This window comes from Rhinatrema bivittatum, chromosome 1 (assembly GCF_901001135.1).
Source record: "Rhinatrema bivittatum chromosome 1, aRhiBiv1.1, whole genome shotgun sequence".
Taxonomy (NCBI): Eukaryota; Metazoa; Chordata; class Amphibia; order Gymnophiona; family Rhinatrematidae; genus Rhinatrema; species Rhinatrema bivittatum.
In genome coordinates, this window is record NC_042615.1 from 144,466,055 (window position 1) to 144,491,094 (window position 25,040).

Here is a 25,040-nt window from a genome sequence, read left to right on the forward strand (position 1 = left end):
GTTCAGATTTCTGCACCCCTTAAGTACACTCCCTGAATTACTTCTACGCTATCTGTCCCCTTTTTGAGATACAGCCTCATTCTTTTTTTCTGTGTCTCTTTCTTCTCTATCGCATGTTCTGTAAGTGTCTTACTTTATTGTAGTCTCTGATATTTTTAACTTGTTTACCACTTGTTTTTTTTCTAATCTCCTCTGTCCATCTCATATTATTTGTATGTCTCCTGCTTACCTCCTGTTTCTGCTCTCCTTCAGTTGTTTCCCCCTCCTTTTCCTATCTCTCTCTCTCATCTTTCCCCTTCTGTATCTCACTGTTTCCAGTCACTCAATAGTTCCTGCAGCCACGGTAACCTTGGCCACTGCCTGGAGGTTGTATTGATGAGTGACCAAAAGAGAGAGCACTTTGCTGTCCCTTTCTACTGTTCTGCAGAAGCTTACTGTTTTAGAAGGAAAGTATGCTTGCAGGAGAGAGGAGCAGCCACCGGAAAATGTGCACATGCATGTCCTGTCTCTCATACTCCCTCCCCATACTGCTGTTATCCCCAACTCATGACTTGATTGCCATACCTGCAATGCCTAGTTGGTAGCATGGGAAGTAACAAATATATACATGGCCACATACCTTTTAAGAGAAGCAAGATCACAATGAAAGGATGAATGAATACCTAAGGACCTATGTAGATCCAACTTCAGATTCAGTCACAATGGGAGTGTGAATTCCAGTTTGTCACCTCCGGTATTAGCTGCAATTGCATTTGTTTTGATTGTAATAAACTTACAGGTTAACTTCTATATAAAGTTTTATAAAATTGTGTTTTATATTTCCAGATTATTGGCATTCCATCCCCTTCATCCTTATTTAAGCACATAGTTCCAATGATGCGCTCTGAGAGCATGGAAATTACAGAATCCCTCGTTTTGGGGCTTGGCAGGACCAACCCAGGAGCTTTTAGGTGATTATGTACTATGCTTGTTATATGTCTAAAACAAATTGTGCAAATGTGCATAAAAGTTACCTGAAAGGTATGTGTGGAATAGAAGACAACCTTTTCTTTAATAAAAAAAAAAAAGAAATTTTCTTCACATAGCTTGAAATATACTTTTGTTAATTGGCCTTTGTGTTGCTAACATTTAGCAAAGGTGAAACAGATGATATGATATGAGAGGAAATTGCCCTCTATCTCTTAAAATAAAAAAAAATAAAAATATTCCTGGACATCACTTAAGATTGAGTCAGGGGCTTTGCTTGGTGTTTTTCTAAAGAAGTTAAGAATGCCTGAATATGAGCTAGGGCCTTTTCTGTTATGGGACCTCTGATATAGAACAATCTGCCTCATGATGTTAGGAAGAACAGAATTATCTTTTAGGAAAAGTCAAGACATGTCTCTTTCCATTTATATAGTTTTATGGCAGAAAGGGATTCATTGGGAGGTGGATAGTGATTGGCACCACTGACATGTTGGCTTCGTTCTGTCTGCAGTGTTTGGGATCAGATGTAGGTGTTATAGTGGAGTGTGGGAGAGGGAGGTCGCTCCTTTTTATGGCAGTTCTCAGTGTTTTATTGGCTGTTTTGGCTGTTGGTTTTGAGTTTTGTTTCCATGATTGTTTGAATTGTATTATTTTGTTTACTTTCATGTTGTTAACCCTTGATGTTTGGTATGTGTATTATATTTTTTGATTTTGAATTTTGTTCACCACTTTAGGCGGTGAATTTAAGTTCAAGAAGGTGGTTTATAAATATTTAATTTATAAATAAAAAGCTCCTATCTTGAAAGTATTTCTTTTTAATCTACAGCTAAGTGAACTTTGCTTTCTGTCCCTTCTCAGCTGTTCAGGAAATTTTAAATCTGTATTGGATTATGAGCTAACTTCATTTGATCAGCAGTCAGTGATGCTAGGAAGCCTGATATTTTTCACAGTAAGGAGAGCTTGCTGAAATTATTTCTGCTGCTTGCTCAAACTGAAATCTTCTTGCAGCAGAAAGTTAGCATTTATTACCTGAGCTCTGGATATATTTAATTTGGCAATAATTTACCTGGAATATAAGGATGGGAATACAATTGTAACCAGTAAAGTCATTTGAACCAAATTAGAAACAGGACTTCAGAGTACAGATGCCTTTTTTTTTTTTTTTTAGTTTGCTTAGAATCATAAAATTTATGAAAAGATGTTGGCCTATTTTAGATATATTGTTGCATCACCTCCAAATAACCACTATAGGACAGTATTTCTCAACCACTCTGTCATGGCATACTGCTGTGCTTTTAAATCTGGTCAGGTATGCCACAGAAAAGACACCACTGCCTATTGTGCGGATCAAGGACAGCACCTGGGCTATGCTCTTAGCACCGTATAACAACTAGACCCCTACAATAGCTCTTAATCATCTAGGAGCTCCTTTCTGAGAACAAAATGAGGCCTGGTGTGTTGTAATTAAAGGACTGCATGAATAACTAGGCCCCACTTTGTGCAACACACATTGCATACAGCATCTCCTCCATCCTTAGCCTCCTCCTTTGAGTCCTTCCAGCCTCCTCTGTCCCTTCTCCAAGCTGCGTGAAATGAGGATTGTGTACTTGAGCACTGGATATGACCTAATGAATATTGGGAGTAGCAGCAGTGAAGGATCTCTGGCAGCCGTATGTAGCAGGCAAGGTAACTTAGCTGTCTGCCTGCCCAACACAGACTTCTCCCTTATCCTGCACTTCTATATAGAGGGAGATGGTCCGTCATGATGGATTCATATGTGTGTCTACCTTTCTTTTAAATGTTGGGAGAGACCAGTGGGGCTTTTAGTACTTCCCTATCTCTTCTTTTGGCCTTAAGAATCCTCTCTATATCCACATGTAACCCCACCTCCAGGAGCAGGCTGCACTCCAGTGGGGCTATAAAAAAAAATCTGAGCTTAGCTCTTTGGGCCTGGAACCCTGACTATCTTGAACACTCTCTCTTTTTCCCCCAGGTATGATTTCTTTGTTGGGGGGGGGGGAATGTTTCCCTTTCAGGGACCAGAGTGCTAAAGGTGGGTGCTAACTTTTTATATCTCTGGTAGAAGAGGACCCGATTTCTGGTTCCCACTGTGGGCTTTACATGCCAAAATAAACACTCCAAACTCAGTATAGTGTTCAAACCAAACGTTTACTGATAGTAAACACATGAGTATTAGCACAAACAACTTAATCCTTAGCACCACAAGATTGTGACTTGATGACAGTTTCTCCATTCAGTCTGTGCAAGAGTATTCCTTGCAGGGACCCAGGGTATCTGCCACCATTTGAGGGTATGGAATAATGAAGACCAAGGGTGTACCCCCCTTTTGTGGCAGGGATACCCCTCCAACCCTGAACTCAAGGTAGACAAACAGTCTTGCATAGAGATTTCAAAATCCCTCCCTCTCCCCAGGGGTGGAGACTCTGGGTGTGCGTGCTTGAGGATGTCCAAAAAGTACTTAGTTGTTCTGTTCTTTTCCTTGTCCTCCGGATGCCAGATGGAACGGATCATCCTAGGAACAGCAGCTCTAGGTGTTTCTCTCAGATAGGAAGGGGCAGCCAAAACTCGTCCACCTGGTCGCAAATAAAGTCTCTTGCCATTTAACTGAAATTACCACAGGAGACTGTCGGGGATATCTTGTGGAAATGCACGAGTTCAGTTGTGTGTTATTAGTGTTTGTGACTGTGCACTATAGATTTCTAGATGAGACTATTGGTTAAATGTATTTCTCTCAGCTGGGGGGGAGGGAGGGACACTTTTTCAAGAAAATTGTTTACTGTCAATTTTATTTCTGTTGTATACCAATTTTTGATGCGGACAATAAAAATTATCAATAAAAAAAAAAAGAAATTACCACAGGAAGGTCCTGGCACCAAGTCACTATCTTTCTCTCTCCTCACTGAGGTATAAAAGGGTAGGTCTTCCTTAGCCTGAGACTCCCAGGGAGAGGGTTCCCCATTTTCTCTCCCCAAGCAGAGTCCAAGGGTCCAACCAGGATTCCTACAAAATAGAATGTGCTAAACCCCCAAAACAACCCAGAGGAGAGTCCTATCTAGCCAGAGAGTGAACTGGTATGAATACTCTTCCTACCCGATCAGGATCCACAGGCTTGGGTGAGCCTGGTTTCTCTGATAGGACCTGAAAATCCAATGGAAGAAAACAGCTCCTTTCAACCTCCTAACCTTAAGCAAACTAAAAGGGACTGCCCACAGACTCTCTGTAGAGAACTCCTTAAAAACCTTTCCAGGGGGACAGCCATACCGGCACCTTCAAAAGGAGAGGCTATATTTGAAAGCTTTGCTCTCCCTTCACTAACCTATATTGTACTATCTAGAATAAAGATTCAACCAGGGCTTATTGGTAATGTGAACATAGGGTCAGTTACAGTGCTCTCCCAGTAATTAACATTTTGGCACGGGTGGAAGATCCGTTCACAGATTTTTACAATTGTAAAACACACTATTACTTTGCAATACATATACATAATAAAATACATATACATAACAATTCACTGGAGAGCTGGGCAGCCATATCTGCTTGGGCGAGGCCCCAAACTCAAACAGGCTCTATACATAATGTAGGCACTATTTACACTCAGCCTGCAGGCTCCATCCTATAAAGGAAAAGTTAGACAAGACATCTCACGTTACATCCACCAGATTTGAATGGAAATTGGTAAATTGTTAATATAGAAGCAAATGGCCTGCACTGCCACTGCTAGCAGACAGAGTTCTCTCTCAGCTCTTGTGTGTGAAGGTCCCATCACAACCCTTGCATGAATTTTATTTTCCAACATTTTTTTTCTTTGTACTGAGCTTAATATTTATTAAATACAAAATCATCTCAAATACATCAGGTAAATATTAGGCTATCCATAAAATAACGAGGCCATCCATTTAATGGCAAGAGAGAACTAAAACACCTAGGGTAAACAAAGCTTTTCTCCAGCCTATGATGGAAGCATTTTTCTTGCCTTCTAGGCCTCTTGACCAGCCAGTTCATCTGTTTAATTGAAGAAATAAAATCCTGATGGTAAATGTCCAAAATAAATAGCTTTCCTCAAAGGAGGAAAACAACCAGTCTCTCTGAAAAGAAACCATCTTTTCCCCATTGGGTCAAAAACATTTTGTAATACTCCTTCCCTTTTGGAGTAAACAAGTGAAACTAATGTGACAACAGATCAATACAATAGAGCAGAGTAATTAGGATAGTGATATTAATTCTGGCTGAGAGGCAACCCTGAGTATGGCTCATAGTAGGCCTGATGTGGTTTGGTGAAAGCCACCCCACAGGGCAGATGGCACTCAATGCCATATGGTGGTAAACTTCTTTTCTCACAGGACAAGCAGGATGGTTGTCCTCACAAATGGGTGACATCGAGGATGGAGCCCAACCACTGAAAACTTCTGTCAAAGTTTCAGGAACTTTGACTGGCCCCTACTGGGCATGCCCAGTACGGCACTAACCCTGCAGCCAGCAGGGGTCTCCCTTCAGTCTTCTTTTTTCCGCGCAGCAGTAGCCACGCAGTCAAAGAGCTCTTAACCACGTTCCTGACAGGAATTCTTCAATTAAATTTCTGAAGAAAATTTGCCCCTCAGGGGTCTCCCTTCTTCAAATTTTTCACTCCGCGGAACTTCGGTAAGTTTTTGCCGTCGTTTGGTCGACTACCATCGAGTTTGGCCCTCGAGGCCCGTTGGCAGTCGACAGTCCCGCGGCTAAATTTTTGGCCTATGGCCATGGCATCGGGGTTCCGTCGGTGTCCGGATTGTACCCGAACTATGTCAATCACAGACCCACATAGAGTCTGTGTTTTGTGCTTAGGAAGCGAGCATGATGTCCTGACTTGCACCAATTGTGCCCTAATGACACCAAAAGGTCGCAAAGCCAGAATGGAGAAGATGGGACTCCTTTTCCATGCTTGTACCCCAACGCCATCGATTGCATCGACGTCATCGGAACCGGTACCGTCGAAGTCTCATCATCATCGACAGCCCTCCGGTGACCGTCCGCCATCGACGACTTCATGGCCATCGACTCCTGTCCCTTCCCCTGATCATCGAGGGGATCGGAAGGAGAAACATCGCCATCGACGTCATAAGTCTCGGCCTGTCGAGGAACCGATGTCATCGGCCTCCGCACTGTCCGAGCCTCCGCCAAAGAAGTCTCGACCAGAAGTGGCACTGTCCACTCCTGTCTCGCAGACACCGAGGCAACCCTCACCCCTCCGGGGTTTGGGAGCCGCAATTCCACCGGTGACGGTGGTCCCTCCGGCTCAGCCTCAGCCTCCCTCTCCCGTCGAGCCGGGTCTCGTTACCCCAGGTCTCCGGGCAGAACTGGACCGGCTGGTCCAGGAGGCCATCGACAAGGCGATACTACGGTTCCAGACTCCTCCGGCACCGAGAGTGGAACCGGTCACCAATCCGATTCCAGCAGCACTGGCACCGCTGCTTGCCCGGATGGAAGCGCTTATGAATGCCCTTCCACCGGCAATACCCGGATCACAGACAGCCTTCTCATCAGGTGGAAAAACACCGTACCGAATTCCCCCTTCGGGGGTAGTTCCATCGGTGCCTTGTCGTCTCTCGCCACCGATACATTCCTCGGGGGTGATACGCACATCAGCTCCACCGAAGATTCCGATGCCGACACCGATTCCCTCGATGCCGACACCCCTTCCTTCGATACCGGCACCGATGCCGGCACCGATTCCATCGAGGACATTCTCGATACCCCCGGTGATTCCTTCCAATTTCTCGGAGCCTCAACCGGGGCCTTCAGGTATTCAACCCCCTCATGGTCCCACAGGTCAGCATCCTGATCCTTATGACACCTGGGGTAATGATACCTCTACTGACACCGATGATTTGCCTTCACCACCCTCTCCTGCGGGGAGTAGAAAGCGTTCTCCCCCTGAGGACCTCTCTTTCATAAATTTTGTGAAGGAAATGTCGGAGTTGGTCCCTTTCCAACTTCAATCTGAACAAGATGACAGGCACTAGATGATGGAATTGCTCCAATTCCTGGATGCCCCTAAGGTCATCACCTCTATTCCAATTCATCAGGTTTTTCTAGACCACCTTAAAAAGAATTGGGAATCTCCTGTATCTATTGCTCCGGTAAACAAAAAAGCTGACTCTACCTATCTCGTACAGTCAGCGCCTGGCTTTCAGAAACCACAACTGGACCATCATTCGGTTGTGGTAGAGTCAGCTCAAAAGAAAGCTAAACGACTAAAGCCACATTCTTCCATACCTCCTACTAAGGAAAATAAATTCCTAGATAGTATAGGTAGAAAGGTGTACCAAGGAGCCATGCTGATCTCTAGAATAGCTTCTTATCAGCTGTATATGACTCAATATAATAGTCATCCTGAAACAGATGCAGGAGTACTCAGATGCCTTACCAGAACAGTTTCAACCACAGCTTCAATCCCTACTAAATAAAGGATTTGAAGCTGGGAAGCATGAAATAAGAACGGCTTATGACATCTTTGATGCTTCCACTAGACTTTCTGCTACGGCCATCTCTGCCAGCCGCTGGGCTTGGCTCAAGGCATCTGACCTTCGTCCAGAAGTTCAGGACAGGCTCTCTGACTTGCCCTGTCTAGGGGAGAATTTGTTTGGTGAGCAGATTCAGCAAATTGTTGCTGAACTAAAGGATCATCATGAGACACTTAAATAGCTCTCATCCATTCCTCCTGACTTGGCTTCTAAACAGCCGTTTAGGAAGGACTCTAAAAAGTCTTTCTTCCGGCCACGGAAGTATTATCCCCCACTAGCCAAAGCTAGGCCTGCGAGGTCTTACCATAAAACTCAACCTCGCCAGTCTCGTAAACAAAAGCCCGCAGCAGCTCCACCACCTGGCCCTGCGGCGGGTTTTTGACTCTCTCTTAGAGAGCACTTGCCAAACCCCTCTTCCAGCCATACCAGTAGGAGGTCGGCTGTGCCACTTTCTAGAAAGGTGGCATCATATCACCACAGATCAGTGGGTGATAGCGATAATTGCACAGGGTTACCATCTCAACTTCCTGACTATCCCTTCCGACTCCCCACCCCTGCAGGCGTGGAGACTCACCGATCACTCTGTTCTTTTAGAGCAGGAAGTTTCTCTTCTCCTACAGTCAAACGCTATAGAACCCGTTCCTCCCTTACAACAAGGATTAGGGTTCTACTCCAGGTACTTCCTGATCCCAAAAAAGTCAGGGGGACTTCGTCCAATCCTGGACCTACGGGCCCTCAACAAGTACCCTTCACAAGGAGAAGTTCAAGATGGTAACCCTGGGCTCGCTTCTCCTTCTGCTGCAAAGAGGGGATTGGCTATGCTCTCTAGACCTGAAAGACGCATCTACCCACATTGCGATCACGCAATCTCATCGCAAATACCTGCGTTTTCTAGTAGGCCGAAATCACTACCAATAGCGAGTGCTACCTTTCAGCCTGGCATCCGCACCACGAGTTTTCACCAAATGCCTCGTGGTAGTGGCAGCTTTTTTGAGGAGGGCAGGTGTCCACATCTACCCCTATCTGGACGATTGGTTAATCAGGGCCCCAACCCAGCAGATTGCTCGGTCCTCCCTGACCCTAACAACTCAAACTTTGCTTTCTCTAGGGTTTCTTGTCAATTACGACAAATCCTACTTAGTCCCATCTCAGACCTTATCCTTCATTGGGGCAGACTTGGACACCTTACAGGCAAAAGCCTTCCTTCCTCATCAACGGGTTCAAACCCTTGTGTCCCTAGCTCGCCAGCTGCAGTCTCAACACACAGCAACAGCTCGCCAATTCCTCGTTCTACTGGGACACATGGCCTCCTCAGTTCATGTGACTCCCATGGCCCGTTTAGCCATGAGAGTCAGGCAATGGACTCTGAGAATACAATGGACTCAAGCTGTTCAGCCTCTATCCTCCATTGTTCGCATCACCGATGCACTCGGTCTGTCTCTTGCCTGGTGGACAAATCAATCCAACCTCCTACAGGGCTTGCCCTTTCTTCCACCAGATCCCCAGGTAATCCTCACCACCGACGCTTCCAACATCGGTTGGGGAGCCCATGTAAACAATCTACAAACTCAAGGATTCTGGTCACTAGAGGAAGCCAAACACCAGATAAATTTCCTGGAGCTGCGAGCAATTCGCTATGCTCTCAGGACTTTTCAGGATTGCCTATCGAACCATGCAATCTTAATTCAGACGGACAACCAGGTGGCCATGTGGTACATAAACAAGCAGGGATTCTGTGTCAGGAAGCTGCGCAGATTTGGGCAGAAGCCCTCTCCCACTCCATGTACCTCAGGGCCACCTACCTGCCGGGAGTAGACAATGTATTGGCAGACCAGCTGAGCCGTGTCTTCCAACCACACGAGTGGTCACTCAATCCCGTGGTAGCGACCTCTCTGTTTCACAAATGGGGTTATCCCCACATAGACCTCTTTGTGTCCCCTCAGAACCACAAAGTAGAAATTACTGCTCTCTCATTCGGAGCCAGCACTCTCGGCCGAGGGATGCATTCTCCTTCACGTGGACAACCGGTCTGCTCTATGCATTCCCTCCACTTCCTCTTCTGTCAAAAACTCTCGTGAAGCTGCATCAGGACAGGGGAACTATGATCCTGATAGCACCGCACTGGCCACGCCAAGTGTGGTTTCCCATACTCCAGGATCTCTCCATTCGCAGGCACATTCCTCTGGGAAAGGACCCGCATCTGCTCACTCAAAACGACGGATGCCTCCTTCATCCCAACCTCCAAGCCTTGTCCCTGACGGCATGGATGTTGAAAGGTTAGTCCTTCAGCCATTTAACCTTTCGGATTCAGTTTCTCGTGTCCTGATCGCTTCACGAAAGCCTTCCACAAGAAAATCTTATTCCTACAAATGGAAAAGGTATACTTCATGGTGCACTTCTCAGTCCCTTGATCCCCTTTCCTGTCCAATCTCTAAATTCTTGGACTATCTCTGGCATCTATCAGAATCAGGTCTAAAGACCTCTTCCATTAGAATGCATGTCAGTGCGGTAGCCGCCTTCCATAAAGGTTTCGGGGGTGTCCCTATTTCAGTACAACCCCTTGTAACACGTTTTCTTAAAGGATTGCTCCATTTGAAGCCACCTTTACGTCCTCCGGCCCCATCTTGGGACCTTAACCTGGTTCTTGGTCGCCTTATGAAACCTCCTTTCGAACCTCTTCACTCCTGTGACCTAAAATATCTCACATGGAAAGTGTTATTCCTTTTGGCTATCACTTCAGCTCGCAGGGTTAGTGAATTACAGGCCCTAGTTACCTATCCGCCTTACACTAAACTCCTGCAGGACCGGGCGGTACTCCGCACTCACCCTAAATTTTTACCTAAGGTAGTTTCGGAGTTTCATATTAATCAATCCATCATACTACCTATCTTCTTTCCCAGGCCCCACTCCAACTCTGGGGAACAGACTCTGCATACCCTAGACTGTAAATGGGCTCTAGCTTTTTATCTAGACCGTACAGTTGCCCACAGGAAGAGCACTCAATTATTCGTCTCTTTCCATCCTAACAAGTTAGGGCAACCTGTGGGTAAGCAAGCTCTTTCCTCCTGGTTGGCGGATTGCATCTCCTTCTGCTATCAGCAAGCAGGCATTCCTTTTCAAGACCGTGTTAAAGCACACTCTGTGAGGGCCATGGCGACTTCAGTAGCACACCTTCGATCGGTGCCGCTTCCTGACATCTGCAAGGCTGCAACCTGGAGTTCCCTCCATACATTTGCAGTCCACTATTGTTTGGACAAAGCTGGAAGACAGGATTCCATCTTCGGCCAATCTGTCTTGCGTAACCTTTTTCCAACATGATGTACCAACAGCCTTCCACCTTCCCGGTAGGGTGCGGATGCCCTCTCCCAAATTCCATCCCAGTTGTTGTGCCTGTTGCACGCCGTTGGGTACATTTGGTGCATGTTAGGACATCCTCAGCTCGGTACTCACCCATTTGTGAGGACAACCATCCTGCTTGTCCTGTGAGAAAGCAAATGTTGCTTACCTGATGTAACAGGTGTTCTCACAGGACAGCAGGATGTTAGTCCTCACAAAACCCGCCCGCCACCCCGCGGTGTTGGGTTCGTTTTTATTTTATTTTTCGGCACTGCCTGTAGCTTTGAAACAAGACTGAAGGGAGACCCCTGCTGGCTGCAGGGTTAGTGCCGTGCTGGGCATGCCCAGTAGGGGCCAGTCAAAGTTCCTGAAACTTTGACAGAAGTTTTCCGTGGTTGGGCTCCATCCTCGATGTCACCCATTTGTGAGGACTAACATCCTTCTGTCCTGTGAGAACACCTGTTACATCAGGTAAGCAACATTTGCTTTATGCTTGCGTTTATTGCGGCCAAACTGCATCTCCTGCATCCTTTTGGCCAATTCTTATGGATTATCATGATGGGCTCTATGGAACCCAAGATTAGTGGAATTTCGAACAATACACTTATTCTTCCTCCTGCAGCCACTCATCTTTCGTTTTAGACTTATTCTGTTATGGGCATGAGCACATAAAAGTATGTAATCCGAAGTCGGCCAGCACTCGCAGACTAACAAACTGCTCTGCTTGTGATTCTCTGAGAAGAATTCTTGGTGATGGGCAGGTACTGGGAACCACCCATAACTGGTCACAGTACAGATGCATAGCTTGATTGAAGAGCTCACTGGGCATGGTGACGTGATGTAACTGACAGTAGTGCGAGTTTGCTCGTTACTGGTGATCCAGACAAGGATGACTCCGGCAGCCCCAATCCAGGGGGAACTGCTGTCAACCTGAGAGAGACTCTCGGATGAGACTCTGGAGCTGGATGGTATTCTGTAGTCCTTCTTAGCCAGAATATAGTATTCCCAATAGCTGTTTGTTTCCGGGGCAAAATGATTCATGCCAGGTGTCATGATTACAAACCTCTCCTGTGCTATTCTGGCAAAGATGGTCATGTACCAGTGAATGGATTCTCTGCACCAGACCACTGACTGGATGTTAGGCCCTCCTGACTATCTGGAGCTGGAGGATCCAGTGTCAGTGGACTGACCTCTGCCACAGCCTGAATCCCTAGACCGCACCATCAGCAGGCTTCTACAGGCCCCCCCATGGTTGGGCCTCTGTCAATGGCCTCCGTAATGCAGGCCTACTCACTCTGTTCTCTCTCACTGCTTTCTTCTGCCTCCTGATGAGCCTCCCGATTTGGGCATGGAAGACCTCTTCCACAATGTCCCCCCAGTTAGGTCGAATGCTTTCCATGTAACCCCATTCCCAACCGGGGTGCTCACCTCCCAGAGGCCTGGGCATCACCTCCGGCAGCTGGAACCAGAGGCCTGGTGACATTTTTAAACAGGGTGCCTATTTGAGCAGCATGGTCGCCACGTCCCTCAGAGGGGGAAGGGACGTGATCTCTGATGACTGTCTCCTAGCTAATTGGGATTTGGATATCCCTGGTACTGGAAATCTGGCTTCAGTATAGAATAGATCTAGGCATTGCTGACATTGAAATTGGAATGATTGCGCCAGCTGCAGTGTGCAACAGTCAGTACTTCTCATGACACCCAAGGATCTGGCTCTTTTTAGTGTTATTTTCACCCTCCTGCAAAGAATAAAGAAGATTAAAGTCTCGCTTTCTGGCATGGCCTCTTCAGCTGAGGCTGCTGCTGCGGCAGCAATATATCTGTCCAGTGATCTGGTAGCACTCCCTACCCTCAATCACTGGAGCCACCTTCTGAATTCCATGCAGATGGGTGACTGTTGCAGGTTCAGACTTTGTTGAGCTCTCCATCAGCGTTTGAGTTCAGAGAAGTATGTCACTGGATTTTATAAGCGCAGCTGCTTCTAATGCATATCTGAAGTCAGGCTCTGGCTAGACTATGCCTCGTGCTGAATGACCATTAACGTGATGACCTTGTTGATGTGCGTCAATGCCTTTATGCCTATGACAATAGATTCCGGCCTGCACACCACCTTCCCTCCATCTGTTGGCATGTTTTTACTCAAGTGTGGGTGGTTTTGGCCAGAATGGCAACCATGTTTCCGATTTTTGTGGTTTCTTTTCCAAATGTCTGGCAAGTAATAACAGTAGCAAAATCTACGTTTAAGTCCCAATCAACTCTGTTTACACTCTACACTCATCCGGGCACCCTACCTTCAGAAGTGGGCTGCACTCGGGGGGCGGGCCCATAAAAGAATCTGAGCTTGGCTCTTTGGGGCTGGAGCCCTGGCTGGCTTGAACACTGTCTTTTTTTTTTTTTTCTTCTAGGTATGAGTTCTTTGCTGGGTGGGGGGAAATGGTCTTCCTTTCAGGACCCTTAATGCTAAAGGTGGGTGGTAATACTTTATATCCCTGGGAAAAGAAGACCCAATTTCTGGCTCCCCCTATGGTTTATACATGCCAAAAAACTCAGTATAGTGTCCAAACCAAAAGTTTACTATTGGTAAGCAAATAAATGAGTACTGGCACAAACAACTTAATCCTTAGCAGCATGAGATTGTGACTTACTGACAGGTCTCTGCTCAGTCTGTGCAGGAGTTTTCCTTGCAAAGAATGGGCGATATCTCCACCATCTAGGGTGTGGAATAATTAAGACCACAGGTGGACAAGGTTACCACCTAAGGGGTCAATTTTCGGAATTGAGCGCATGCGTACATGTGTGTGCGGTTCCTGGCGCGCACACATGGATGCAATGATTTTATAACATGGGCATTGGCATGCGCACTGGATTTTAATATCCGTGCGGGCGGTGTCGTCTCCCGTGCTCAAGGTGGGGTATCTTACAAAAATATTCGTGGCGACGCAAGTAGGTCTTTCCCAGTTCCCTTCCAGTCTGCTCCAATTAAGGAGCAAACTGGGAGGGATCTTCCCTATTCCCCCTACCTATCCTTTCTCCCTTTTCCCCTCTCCTCCCCGACCCCTAAAATAATCCTATCTACCCTAGATTTTTTTGTTTTAAAACTTACCCACTCCTCTGAACAGATGTAAGTTCCGCATGCCAGCCGGTTGCGTGCACACTTCCCTGGGACAGGGCCTAATGGCCGCTGTCCTGGCCAGCCTCTGTCCCACCCCACCCCCTGGCCCGCCCCTTTCATCAAGCCTGGCATTTCTGCACGTATTGGGAGGTACGCGCATGGCCAGGCTGTTTTTAAAATGCATTTGGCGCTCGCATAGCCCAGCCATGCACATATCTCCCGGATTTTATGTGCACTGGGCTTCGAAAATTCAGGCGCTAGTGTGACAGGGAAACCCCTCCAACCCTGGACCCGAGTTGGGCAAACAGTCTTGGCACAGAGAGTTCAAAATCCCTCTCTCCCCCCATGTGTGAAGACTCAAGGTGGGCATCCTCAAGGATGTCAAAAAAGGTCTTACAGTTTTAGTTCTCTTATTCTTTTCTTTGTCCTTTGGATCCCAGATGGGAGGGATCCTCCTAGGAACAGCAGCTCTTTGGTGTTCCTCTTATGTAGGAAGGGACAGCCAAAACTCCTCCACCTGGTCACAAAGCCATAGTCTTTCCATTTATCAGACATTACTGCCGGAAGGTCCTGGCACCAGGTCACCACCTTCCTCTGTCCTCTCTTGAGGTGCAGAAGGGCAGGTCTTCCCTAGTCTGAGACTCCCAGGGAGAGGATTCCCCATTCCCTCTCCCCAATCAGTGTCCAGGGATCCCACCAGGCTTCCTACAAAATAAAATATGATAAACCCGAAAACAACCCAGAGGGGAGTCCTATCCAGCTAGAGAGTAAATTAGAAGGAAATACCCTCTTGTCCCTAATTAGATCCCTTGGCTGGGTTGAACCTGGTTCCTCTGATTGGGCCTGAAATTCCAATGGAAAAAACAGCTCCTTTTGACCTGCTAACCTTAAGCAAACCAAAAGGGACTGCCCCCAGACTCTGTGTGGAGAGCTGTTTAAAAAAAGCCTTCCCAGGGAGAAAGCCATTCCAGCACCCTCAAAGGGGAGGGGCTGTATTTGAATGGTATCTTCCCCCTTCAGTAAGCTAATCTGCACTATCTAGAATAAGTACTCAACCAGGGCTTATTGATAATCAGGCCGATACAGTAAGCGGTAGGAAGAGTTGCGTTAGTGCTGGGCACACCCGCGGTTGCAGCACGCACAGTCCGGCTCATCTGCAGCTCGATACTGTATTTAAATAGCTTGCAAATGCAAGCCGCGTCCAAGAAGCGTCCGTGAAGCATTAGGCCAGCGCACCCAGGATATTGTATAGCGCTCTATACAGTAAAATGGGTTGTGCGGGCCTAACGCTTCACGGACACGCTGGTATCTTTCATTTCAAATGACATTTGAAATGACAGGTACCAGGAAGTGGACGGTTCTCCTACGCTCGGGATTGCCAGTCCTCTCTCCCCTCCTCCTGAAGCAAGGCGCAGGGAGGGGGGGAGAGAGGACTGGTGAAATGACATGTAAAGTGTAAAGCAACGAAGCGACTTACTTTTCTTGCAGCCCTCCTCCGGAGACGGACATTGGCGGAGACGGACCGCGGCTCCCCTGCCTCCCGGGGGGCAGCCAGCGGCGAAAGCAGCCCCGCTGGCGAAGATGGATGCCTGCACGGACGAAAGCGGCCCCTGTGCATGCAATTTGGCCGCTCAAGACGTGACATCACATGCCATGACGCCAAACGTCATGACGTCACGCCTTGAGTGGCCCAATTGCACGCACAGGGGCTGCTTTCGCCCGTGCAGGCATCCATCTTTGCCGGCAGCTGCCTCCAGGAGGCAAGGGAGCCGCGGTCCGTCTCCGCTGATGTCCATCTCCAGAGGGCTGCAAGAAAAGTAAGTTGCTTCGTTGCTACTTTTTTATTTTCTTTTTTGTTTTTTTTTCCGTTTTCGTTGCTTCGGGAGGAGGGGAGAGAGGACTGGGGCTGCCCCGGAGACCAGCACCCATGGATGCGGCCAGGGTAGGTGAGCGGGGGCTGGGGGCTGGGGGAAAGTTTGCCACCTACCCTTACCCCTGCCTCTAACGCAGGGTAAGGGTAGGCGGTAAGTTAGCAGGTTAAACGCGCAGCAAAATTGCAGGTTAAAAAAGCAATAGTCGGGGCGCGCATTACTGTATGGGAGGGAATAGCTAATTCGATCGTTTACATCTAATATACATGCCGCGGGCGGAAGGGGTTACCCAGTGATTTAAAGAGGTGGTAAGAATGGGTTAAAGGGGATAGTGTATCGCAGGTTGGACTAACGCGGCTGAAAAGTGAGTAGAAAGCGGGTTAGAAGCAGAGTAACCGCAGCTGCACTTTACTGTATTGACCTGAATGTGACCAGAATGTCTGTTACATACACTGCCTGCTCTGTGGAAGTTGGCATGCCATACAACATTGTTGTCAATGTAAGTGTGCCCAGGACTTGAAAGGTTGGGAAACACTGCTGTAGGAGATGTGATAAAGATAAAATTGAACAGGGATTTTTATTTTCCTCTCTTTGTTTTGGTAAGCTTACTTTTGCTTCTAGGCTTTAGTGCATTGCAGCCTGCTTCACTTTTGCTGAGTACTCTTTTAAAAAGGGGGAGTAGATTTACTGAGACTATTAAAGCCATTGTTAGATCCCAATGAATTTCATTCAGTAGTCCAGCTGCTAATAATGCAACTTGAGACTATTGTAAAGCATTATATATAGGCCTACATACTGTTGTACTCAAGTTGATATAGCTTCTGTTAAATGCTGCTGCCAGGTTAATATCAGAACTTTCTATTTGTGAACCCGTGAACCTGGTTTTATCACATTTACATTGGCTTCTATTCCAGTATAGAATTAAATAGAAAATTGCATTATTGACTAGAAATTTGTTGGCTCTACCTCCAGCTCTTTGAATTACAAATATGTTTAGAAAAAAAAAAAAAAAAAAAAAAATATATATATATATACACACACACACATACATACATACAAAGAGAGAGAGAACGAACACATCCACCTAGGGCTTTTGTGCATAGGTGGCATATAAATAAATGATCTAAAAAAAAAAAAAAAGAAAACCACACTGCGTAATATTAATGTATCAAACCAAAAGAAACAGTGTCAATACTAAACACATTTAATCAAAAAGACAAAAAAAGGAAAAAATATTTTTTTAAATATATATAAAGGCATCAAACCTGGAGCTTCATCATAGATCTCTTAAGTGAAGAACTCCACCCCATGTCATCATATGCCAGTCTTTTGTGATTGTATAATTTTTCACGGAAAGTGCAACAATTGAATTCGCAAATAATATTTGAAAAAAATCTTTTGTTAATGATATCGCTTCTGAAATGAAGATAGATTCACACTGGTGCAAAATGCTTAATTCTTAATTTGATGCCCATGTCCGTCAAAAACCAGGTTACTTAACTTTTATAGAGATTCAAATGTAGCTTTGATGTGCAAAGAATCCATTATTTCCAAAATGTATTCAAAGACACGGCAAGTCCCGACATCGATTTTTCAAAGTGAATCTTCATCAGGAGACCTGCACCAAAAACTGACAAAACTTGGAAATGAATGGAAGGACCTTTATAGCCTTTATAATGCAAACATTTAAAGAAGACCATGATGATCACATGACTTATATTATTCAGTGATCAGGCATTAAATCACAAACATCAGACATACATATTAAAATAAGCTGTATAAATAATTAGCTGAACACTGACCAATTAAACCATGTGGATTAACAGTTTTCAGTGTGTATATCCACTTCTGCTCACAGCAAATTAACTGTAAATCTAAATAACGCCCCCCCCCCCCTGCCCCTGTATAGAAGGTTTTAATATATCAAGGACGCCCCATGTTAGAGATTCACAACAGAGATTGCAGTCCATACAATGTTGAACAAACAGGGCACAACACCGATGTTAGATAATTCTGGTGTGAAATTACCGGGAGGTTTTACCAATATATAGAAGTCCACAAGGACACATGATGAAATATATTGCTGCCATAGATGTACAATAAAATGTATTATAAAATGAACAGGCTGTCTATTAGGAAAAGATAATGTAGCACCAATAACAGCTTAACGACACGTCATGCACACCTGATGACATTTGACCAAATCCAAGTTGTTATTAATGTTCAAAGGGTGTGGAGTGGAAATGGTGTCATCAGTGACGTATAAATGCAGTAAGAAGTCTTTCAAATTTTGGGTGCACTTAAATGCAAAGATCGGTGAAATTTTAAATACCTGATGTACAGGCAGAACAGGCCAACATTGTAAAATGATTTGTGAAAAAGCATTGTCTTGAGCAGAAAAAGGAAGTACACATAGTAATCTGTCAAGTAGTTTGTTCCCTTGTTTTAGGTAGTAACAGCAAATCTTGATTTGAAATCCCCTGCTCAATGTGCAGCAGCTAAGAAAGCAAATAGAATATTAGGAATTATTAGGAAAGGATTGGAGAATAAAACAGAATAACATGTCTATGTATTGCTCAATGGTGAGACCTCATCTTGAGTATTAAGTGCTGTTCTGGTCACCACTTCTCAAAAACGATATAGCAGAATTAGAAAGGTACAGAGAAGGGCAACCAAAATGATAAAGGGGATGGAATGATTCCCCTGTGTGGAAAGGTAAAGAGGTTAGACCTCTTTAGCTTGGAGAGAGACAGCTGAGGGGAGAAGTGATAGAGGTCTATAAAATGAGTGAAACAAATAAATGTGATGTGGTTGTTTACTTTTTCAGAAACTACAAATACTAGGGAACACATAATAAAATTACTAAGTTGTATATTTAAAATTAATAAGAATTTTTTTTTTACTGAACAAATAATTAAGCTCTGGAATTTATTGCCAAATGATGTGGTGAAAGCTGTTTGTGTAGCTGCATTTAAAAAATATTTGGACACGTTCTTGGACACAAAGTCCATAAATCATTAAGGTGTGTTGTGGTGACAGTTTAAGAAAGATCTTTTATTGGAATATTCCAGGAGAGACAATTTAGAAGCACTCTTAGAGAGCTTTGTTTACACAGTAGGTTAAATCCAATTTACATATCAATGAGCTAGTTTATTTGTTTTCATAACATTTTCCTAATTAGTTGACATTAACACAACATCCTCTTAATAGGATGGTATTATAATTTTATCTGATATATATTGTTAGGATGGATTCTTGTAAGTTAAGTGATTTCTTGTAAATTGAACCCAGAAGACTAGAACAAACCATAAGACAAAACTCGTCATACCTTTTGACTTTTGACCTATATTTTAGCACTTCAGCATATTCTGTCATGTCAGCAACCTTCAGTAATTCTCCAAGTTTAATCTGTGTAATTTTCAGACTAGTGATGACAGCTTCATAGGAAAACCTTTTCAAAGCACCCTAACAGGTGGAGTTGTAGAAATCTGCTGCTTATCCCTGGGAAACGTAGCATGGATTCTATCTATCCCTTGGGATACTGCCAGGATACATGGACCTGGATTGGCCACTGTTAGAAACAGGATACTGGGCTTGATGAACATTTGATCTGCCTTAGTACGGCAAATCTTGTTATGTGCTGAGCGTCCATGTCCACAAAGTCAGAGACCCCAAAATCGGACTCTTCTGACTTTTTCAAATATTGGATACTTCACATAAACAAGTAGCCCTTCCAGTTCACAACATTCTCACTACTCTACAAATGAGAACATAGGAAACTCCTATTTCAGTCACTAACAACCGCCAGGAAATTAGACCTCAAATTTAAGGTCCATCAATCTCCAGGCTTTGGTATCATTCAGCTGCCTCACCAGTCTGTAGTAGTTTAATCTGCTGAGAAAGCGAAGAACACAGTCATTCAAATTCTCTTCTTGGAAAAGACCACAAGCTTATAGGTAACTTTTTCAAAGTATAATGCTCTCTGCTCACACCACCATCCATCAGTTTTATAGGGTATAGTACGTCCATGACTACATTCAAATGTTCAAACCTTTCCTTCCTGCCACAGAACAAAGCAATTACTTTCCACAACTATTGCTAGTTGTGGAAGAGGGTATCCACCATCTTCTCCCATCAGCATATGAATCCTTTGATTTTATTTTAAATACTTCTTCCACCTCCATTGGGATGAGATCTATTGTGTGGCTTTGAGAGTAGCATCCATGAAGGCATTCAGTATAAACTCCCCTGTTTAGGTGAAAATATGTTTGGTGAAAAATTCACGAGACAGTCTCCCATATTAAGGACCAGAATGTAGCAGTGCAGTCACTTTCAACAGCTCCCAAACAGCTTTCCACAGCATGACATCACTTCTTTCCATACTGCAAACATTTTAGCAAAGCTGCTTGATTTTTACATGTTCACTAAAGTTTCTCATGCAAAAGCAGTTTTTCCCATCAGGGATGACAGGATTTACCTTTGAAAAATACTTAGCATACATGGCTAGAATCTCATTGACAACGTGCAGACATCTCGTATCCTAATATGTCTGCTTTTCATTAGTCACATGTTTTCTCCCTGTTTCTCATTTATTCAGTTGCAACTCACACTTATACTTTTAATCTGCATGCTTTCTATACACATGCAATCCCAGTGTGGAGGTGATTGTAAAATTAAGGTGACCAGGAGAAATGTATGGAAAAGATAAGGAAACTTTAAATACTTCTCTTCAGAATTCATTAAATAAGGGATTGGAGGAGGACTACCAAAAAAGTATGTCTGGGATTATCTTTAGGGACTAGCATTTCCAAACCCAGAACATGTATTAAGACAACAGGAAGACATGCCAAAACGTTATTAAAAATCCAAAGTCTTCATTGCTGTCTTGTGAGGCTGGTTAATTATCCCTCAACAGAAATATCTAAGACCCATCTAAGATTTAAATCACCTGATGTTTAGCAGCTTCAGAAGACATTGGCCAATTTAAGAAGTGTTTAGCAGGGCATGACTCTGCTGCCTGGATCCTTTGCAATGTCTTGTTCTCAGTACTTCCTGTTGCCATCTTTCTGGTATGAGCTTCTTTGCTGGTTTTATACAATGTCATTGTGGGCAGAAATTACCTTGTCATCATGGATATCTAGTTCGTGAATGGCTAGCCTTTGGTAATTAGCCAGCTTGGCCAGTTCATAGACAACTGATTGATTTCCATCTTCTGGCTAGTCCTTCCAGATACATGATTGGTTATTCTGACTCCAGGGGACATACTGCTATATCAGAATGCATCACCAATCTTTAATTGGCTCAGTTCAGTGGCAGACTTTCTTTGGTCCTCATGACCTATTCAGAAAACATCTGTGATTGATTGTGCAGACGTTTTTCTGTAATGTGCTGAGCTCTGTCTGATCTCAGGTCCTTTTGTCCTCCTGCTGTTTAACATACTGCTTTTCTTTTGATATAGCATTTAAGGCAGCTAAATTCAGATCTATCTCACTGTCAGGCCGATACAGTACAGTACAGCCTGCTCTTGGATGCACGTTTTCCCTTACCCCTTATTCAGTAAGGGGAGGAAAACGCGCGTCCAACCCACAGCACCTAATGGTGCCCTCAACATGCAAATGCATGTTGATGGCCATATTAGGTATGCGCGCGGGATATAGAAAGTAAAATGTGCAGCCAAGCCGCACATTTTACTTTCAGAAATTAGCGCCGACCCAAAGGTAGGCGCTAATTTCTTCCAGCACCGGTAAAGTGCACAGAAAAACAATAAAAACTGCTTTTCTGTGCACCTTCCGAGTTAATATCATGGCATTATTAAGTCAGAGGTCCCGAAGAGTAAATAAAGTTTAAAAAAAAAAATTGAATTCGGCCCGCGGCTGTCGGGCCGAAAACCGGACGCTCGATTTTGCCAGCGTCCGGTTTCCAAGCCCGTGGCTGTCAGTGGGCTCGAGAACTGACGCCGGCAAAATTGAGCGTCTGCTGTCAAACCCGCTGACAGCCGCCGCTCCTGTCAAAAAGGAGGCGCTAGGGACGCGCTAGTGTCCCTAGCGCCTCCTTTTGCCCGTTTTTACCACCGGGCCTAATTTAAATACTGAATCGCGCGCACTGGCGAGTGGCCGGTGCGCGTGCCAGGAGAGCGGGCGTTCGCCCGCTCTCCCGCAGACTTTACTGTATCTGCCTGTGTGCATGTATTTTTCTCCCACCCACCAGTTACGTCTGTGGTTTTATGCTGCAACTTTAGACTCTGTAAAGATCACAGATAGAAAGTGACTGTATTTTGTGCTTTAAATTCTAGATAAAAATTATTCTATTTCTAAATAAAATATCTAAAGGTGACCACTGCTGACCCTTAAAAGTGGGATAGTAGATGTTCTGTGATCTACAGAGGATTATTTTAGTATTTGTTTTATTATGAGTTTTTTAAATTGTAATTTATGAATTATTTATATTGTATAAACTGTATTTTATTAAATGTGTATTTTGTATATTATGTACTGCAATATACCTCTCTGAAAAATCCTTAGAGATTCAAATGGTGAATTAAAAATGTAAATAGAAATCATATCTCACAGCTATTATATAATGCAGGTCTTGTCACTTGTAAATTCAACTCCTCAGTTAATTCAAATGCCACTATTTATTTATTTATTTAGTGTTTTATATACCATCATTCCATGTGAGAATCACTAGTTAAAAAAGAAAAAGCTTTTTTAATTATATTTATTTATTATAAAATATATACAGATCACCTATCTAAAATTCTAGGTGGTTTACGGATTCACATTCACAATTTAAGTAAGACATAAAATATTAAACAAATACAATAAATAAAAAATAGACAATATAGGGATGAAAAAAAAAAACCCCCAAATAAAATGATAAAATCATACAAAATCAATAGTAAACAAGATTTCTGCAAGGACCATGTGGGCATTCAAATCCATAGGTAGTATTATAAAATACATACTAAGCCCAGCTTTAGTTTTATTTTGCCATACTTCTCTGTCACACTTTAATACTCATAGGTTCATTTATATGTATATTGCTATAGATAATATAAAACTAAACAAAAAGCATTTGCCAAAAGAATATATAGAGGAATTTTTTAATTCATGTGGCTCTACATGGCAAAAGCAAGTGTGTTCTGTTAGGTCTATGTTTGTATTTGTATTATATTTATGTCTGTATATCTTAACTCACCTAGGATTTTAGATAATGAGTAATACATATTTAAAATATCTCCTGTTCATCTGCTTCCTGGTCATATGGGGGATTATGGTCTTCTCTAGCCTTCTTCCTTCTGAGCACAAAGATGTCATTCTGTAAGTCAGAAAGGAAAAGATAGTTATTACAGGACAGTGTTAAACCTTCATGAAATGTTAGCCCACTGTGGCTGCAATATGGACATTCTCTATCTATTCCTATAAATAAATTTATTTTTAATGTGTGTTTTAGTTTATGTATATTTTTAATTTTTCATCCCACCGTGGTTGATGGGAGAGTGTGGAAAATAAATCCTATGACTAAATAAATATGCTCAGATGAAGGTAAAGCGATAATACATCATAGGAAACTTAAAACATAGCAACAGATTAACTGCTAATATTCTAACTTCAAATAGACCTTTTTAAGAGATGCAAGTGCACAGCCATTACAAATAGTGTCAGAATGAGAGAAATCAACAGATGAATGTTAATGAGTAGATGTGTGGATAAGGAGGGAAGGGAGTAATATTTGAAAGCCGATACAGAAGAGATTTGTGCACATTTGCATCTGTTGTTCTAAGATAAAATTAATACTTTCAAAGCTTACAAGGAGACCAAAAAAATGATTGACAACAAACACCTTGTCTTGTTTGTTTAATGTTTGGTTTAATATTGCATTGTGAGATATTTTAGATTGCAGGTATTAACACATGAATGTATAATTTGTTTTATGTAGGGAGCTAATAGAAGAATTACACCCCATAATCAAAGAAGCACTTGAAAGAAGGCCAGAGGTAATTAAATTGTCTTGAATTGTTTCATTAGTGTAAAGGTATTGCTGTATAAAACTAGATAACAGTGGTTTATATAGTTTCCTATTTTGCTGTTTTAATTCTTAAAAATATGAAAAATTCTCTGTAGACAAGCAGGATGATCAGCCATACATATGGGTGATGTCATCTGATGTTACTGATATCTATCATCTTCTAGAACCTTCTGGAAAAGTTTTTCTAGGCATCCATGGAAATTCCCACACAGTTACCATCTTGCAAAGAGCTCCTTAATCTGTTTTTGTCTGTAGTGACAATCGGATGCTTCTGTCACAAAGCTACTACTTTTTGATCAATCTTCCTCTTTAGTTAGTTCTCTTCAGTTCCATTAGCATCTTCGACAGATTTTTCAGAACTTTTAAGTATGATTTTTTTTTCAAGATTTCTGCATGACCCCATTTTTTCCCTTAGTGTAGCCAGCCTTGCATAACCTTTTTTGTACAAAGTTTTCTCTTGATTTCATCTTGTCAATTTTTCTGATATGGCTGAAAAGAAATTCATCAGCTTTAAGCATTGCTTCTTGCCTCAATTTCAAGATGTCCATAATAGATCAGCAGAAAGTTTGCATGCAGTGTTGGTGCTAGACTGTAATCTTCCTAATTGTGGCATCTGCTCAAAGATGTCATTCAGGACCATCAAGTTTCAAAGACTAAGACTTTAAGATGACATCTCTGTCAAAGAGATCACCACCTCCACAAACATTGGTTCCAAGAGATCTAGGAGCTCTACCAAATACTGGTGATCCTTTGACACCTTGGGAGCATTGCTCTTCATCAGAACCTGGATCAAAGAAAAGACCCAGAAGCAAGGAACTTTCCTCCTTGACTCATGAGGGTTAAAGATCCCTCAGAGTTAAGTTCAGTCCCGAAGACAATCTAATCCAATCATTGACTGAAGACACTTGAGCATTGGTACTGATCTCTTTCAGTGCATGATTCCAAGAATTTGATAGTTGCAGTCTTAGCTGTTCACCCTTCCAAGTGACTGTGTCAGGAAGTGAGCTCAGCCTCCCAAACTGAGACCCTGCTGCAACATTCCCCAGGGGTCCAAACTGTTATATCTCCTTCCACTAAGACTTTGCCTGTCATGGTATCTGCAATGTTTGAGAGGGAATTGGACAGGAGGATTCTAAAGGCTCTCAATTGGGATCTGAAACAGGTTGAGATACTGGCACCAAGCACCTTGGCACCATCTGTTGTGCC

The 25,040-nt window shown here is 43.6% G+C and overlaps 1 protein-coding gene across 11 annotated transcripts in view; it reads left to right on the top strand.

Annotated features, from left to right (window-relative positions):
- The window catches only part of FRYL (FRY like transcription coactivator), a 978,233-nt gene that overhangs the window by 652,581 nt on the left and 300,612 nt on the right, over window positions 1-25,040 (top strand). For all 11 annotated transcript variants that reach the window (XM_029588005.1, XM_029588013.1, XM_029587996.1 and 8 more), the window contains 2 exons: window positions 826-950; window positions 23,745-23,802. In XM_029588005.1, coding sequence (XP_029443865.1) covers window positions 826-950; window positions 23,745-23,802 — 183 coding nt within the window. The remainder of the gene's footprint in view (window positions 1-825; window positions 951-23,744; window positions 23,803-25,040) is intronic.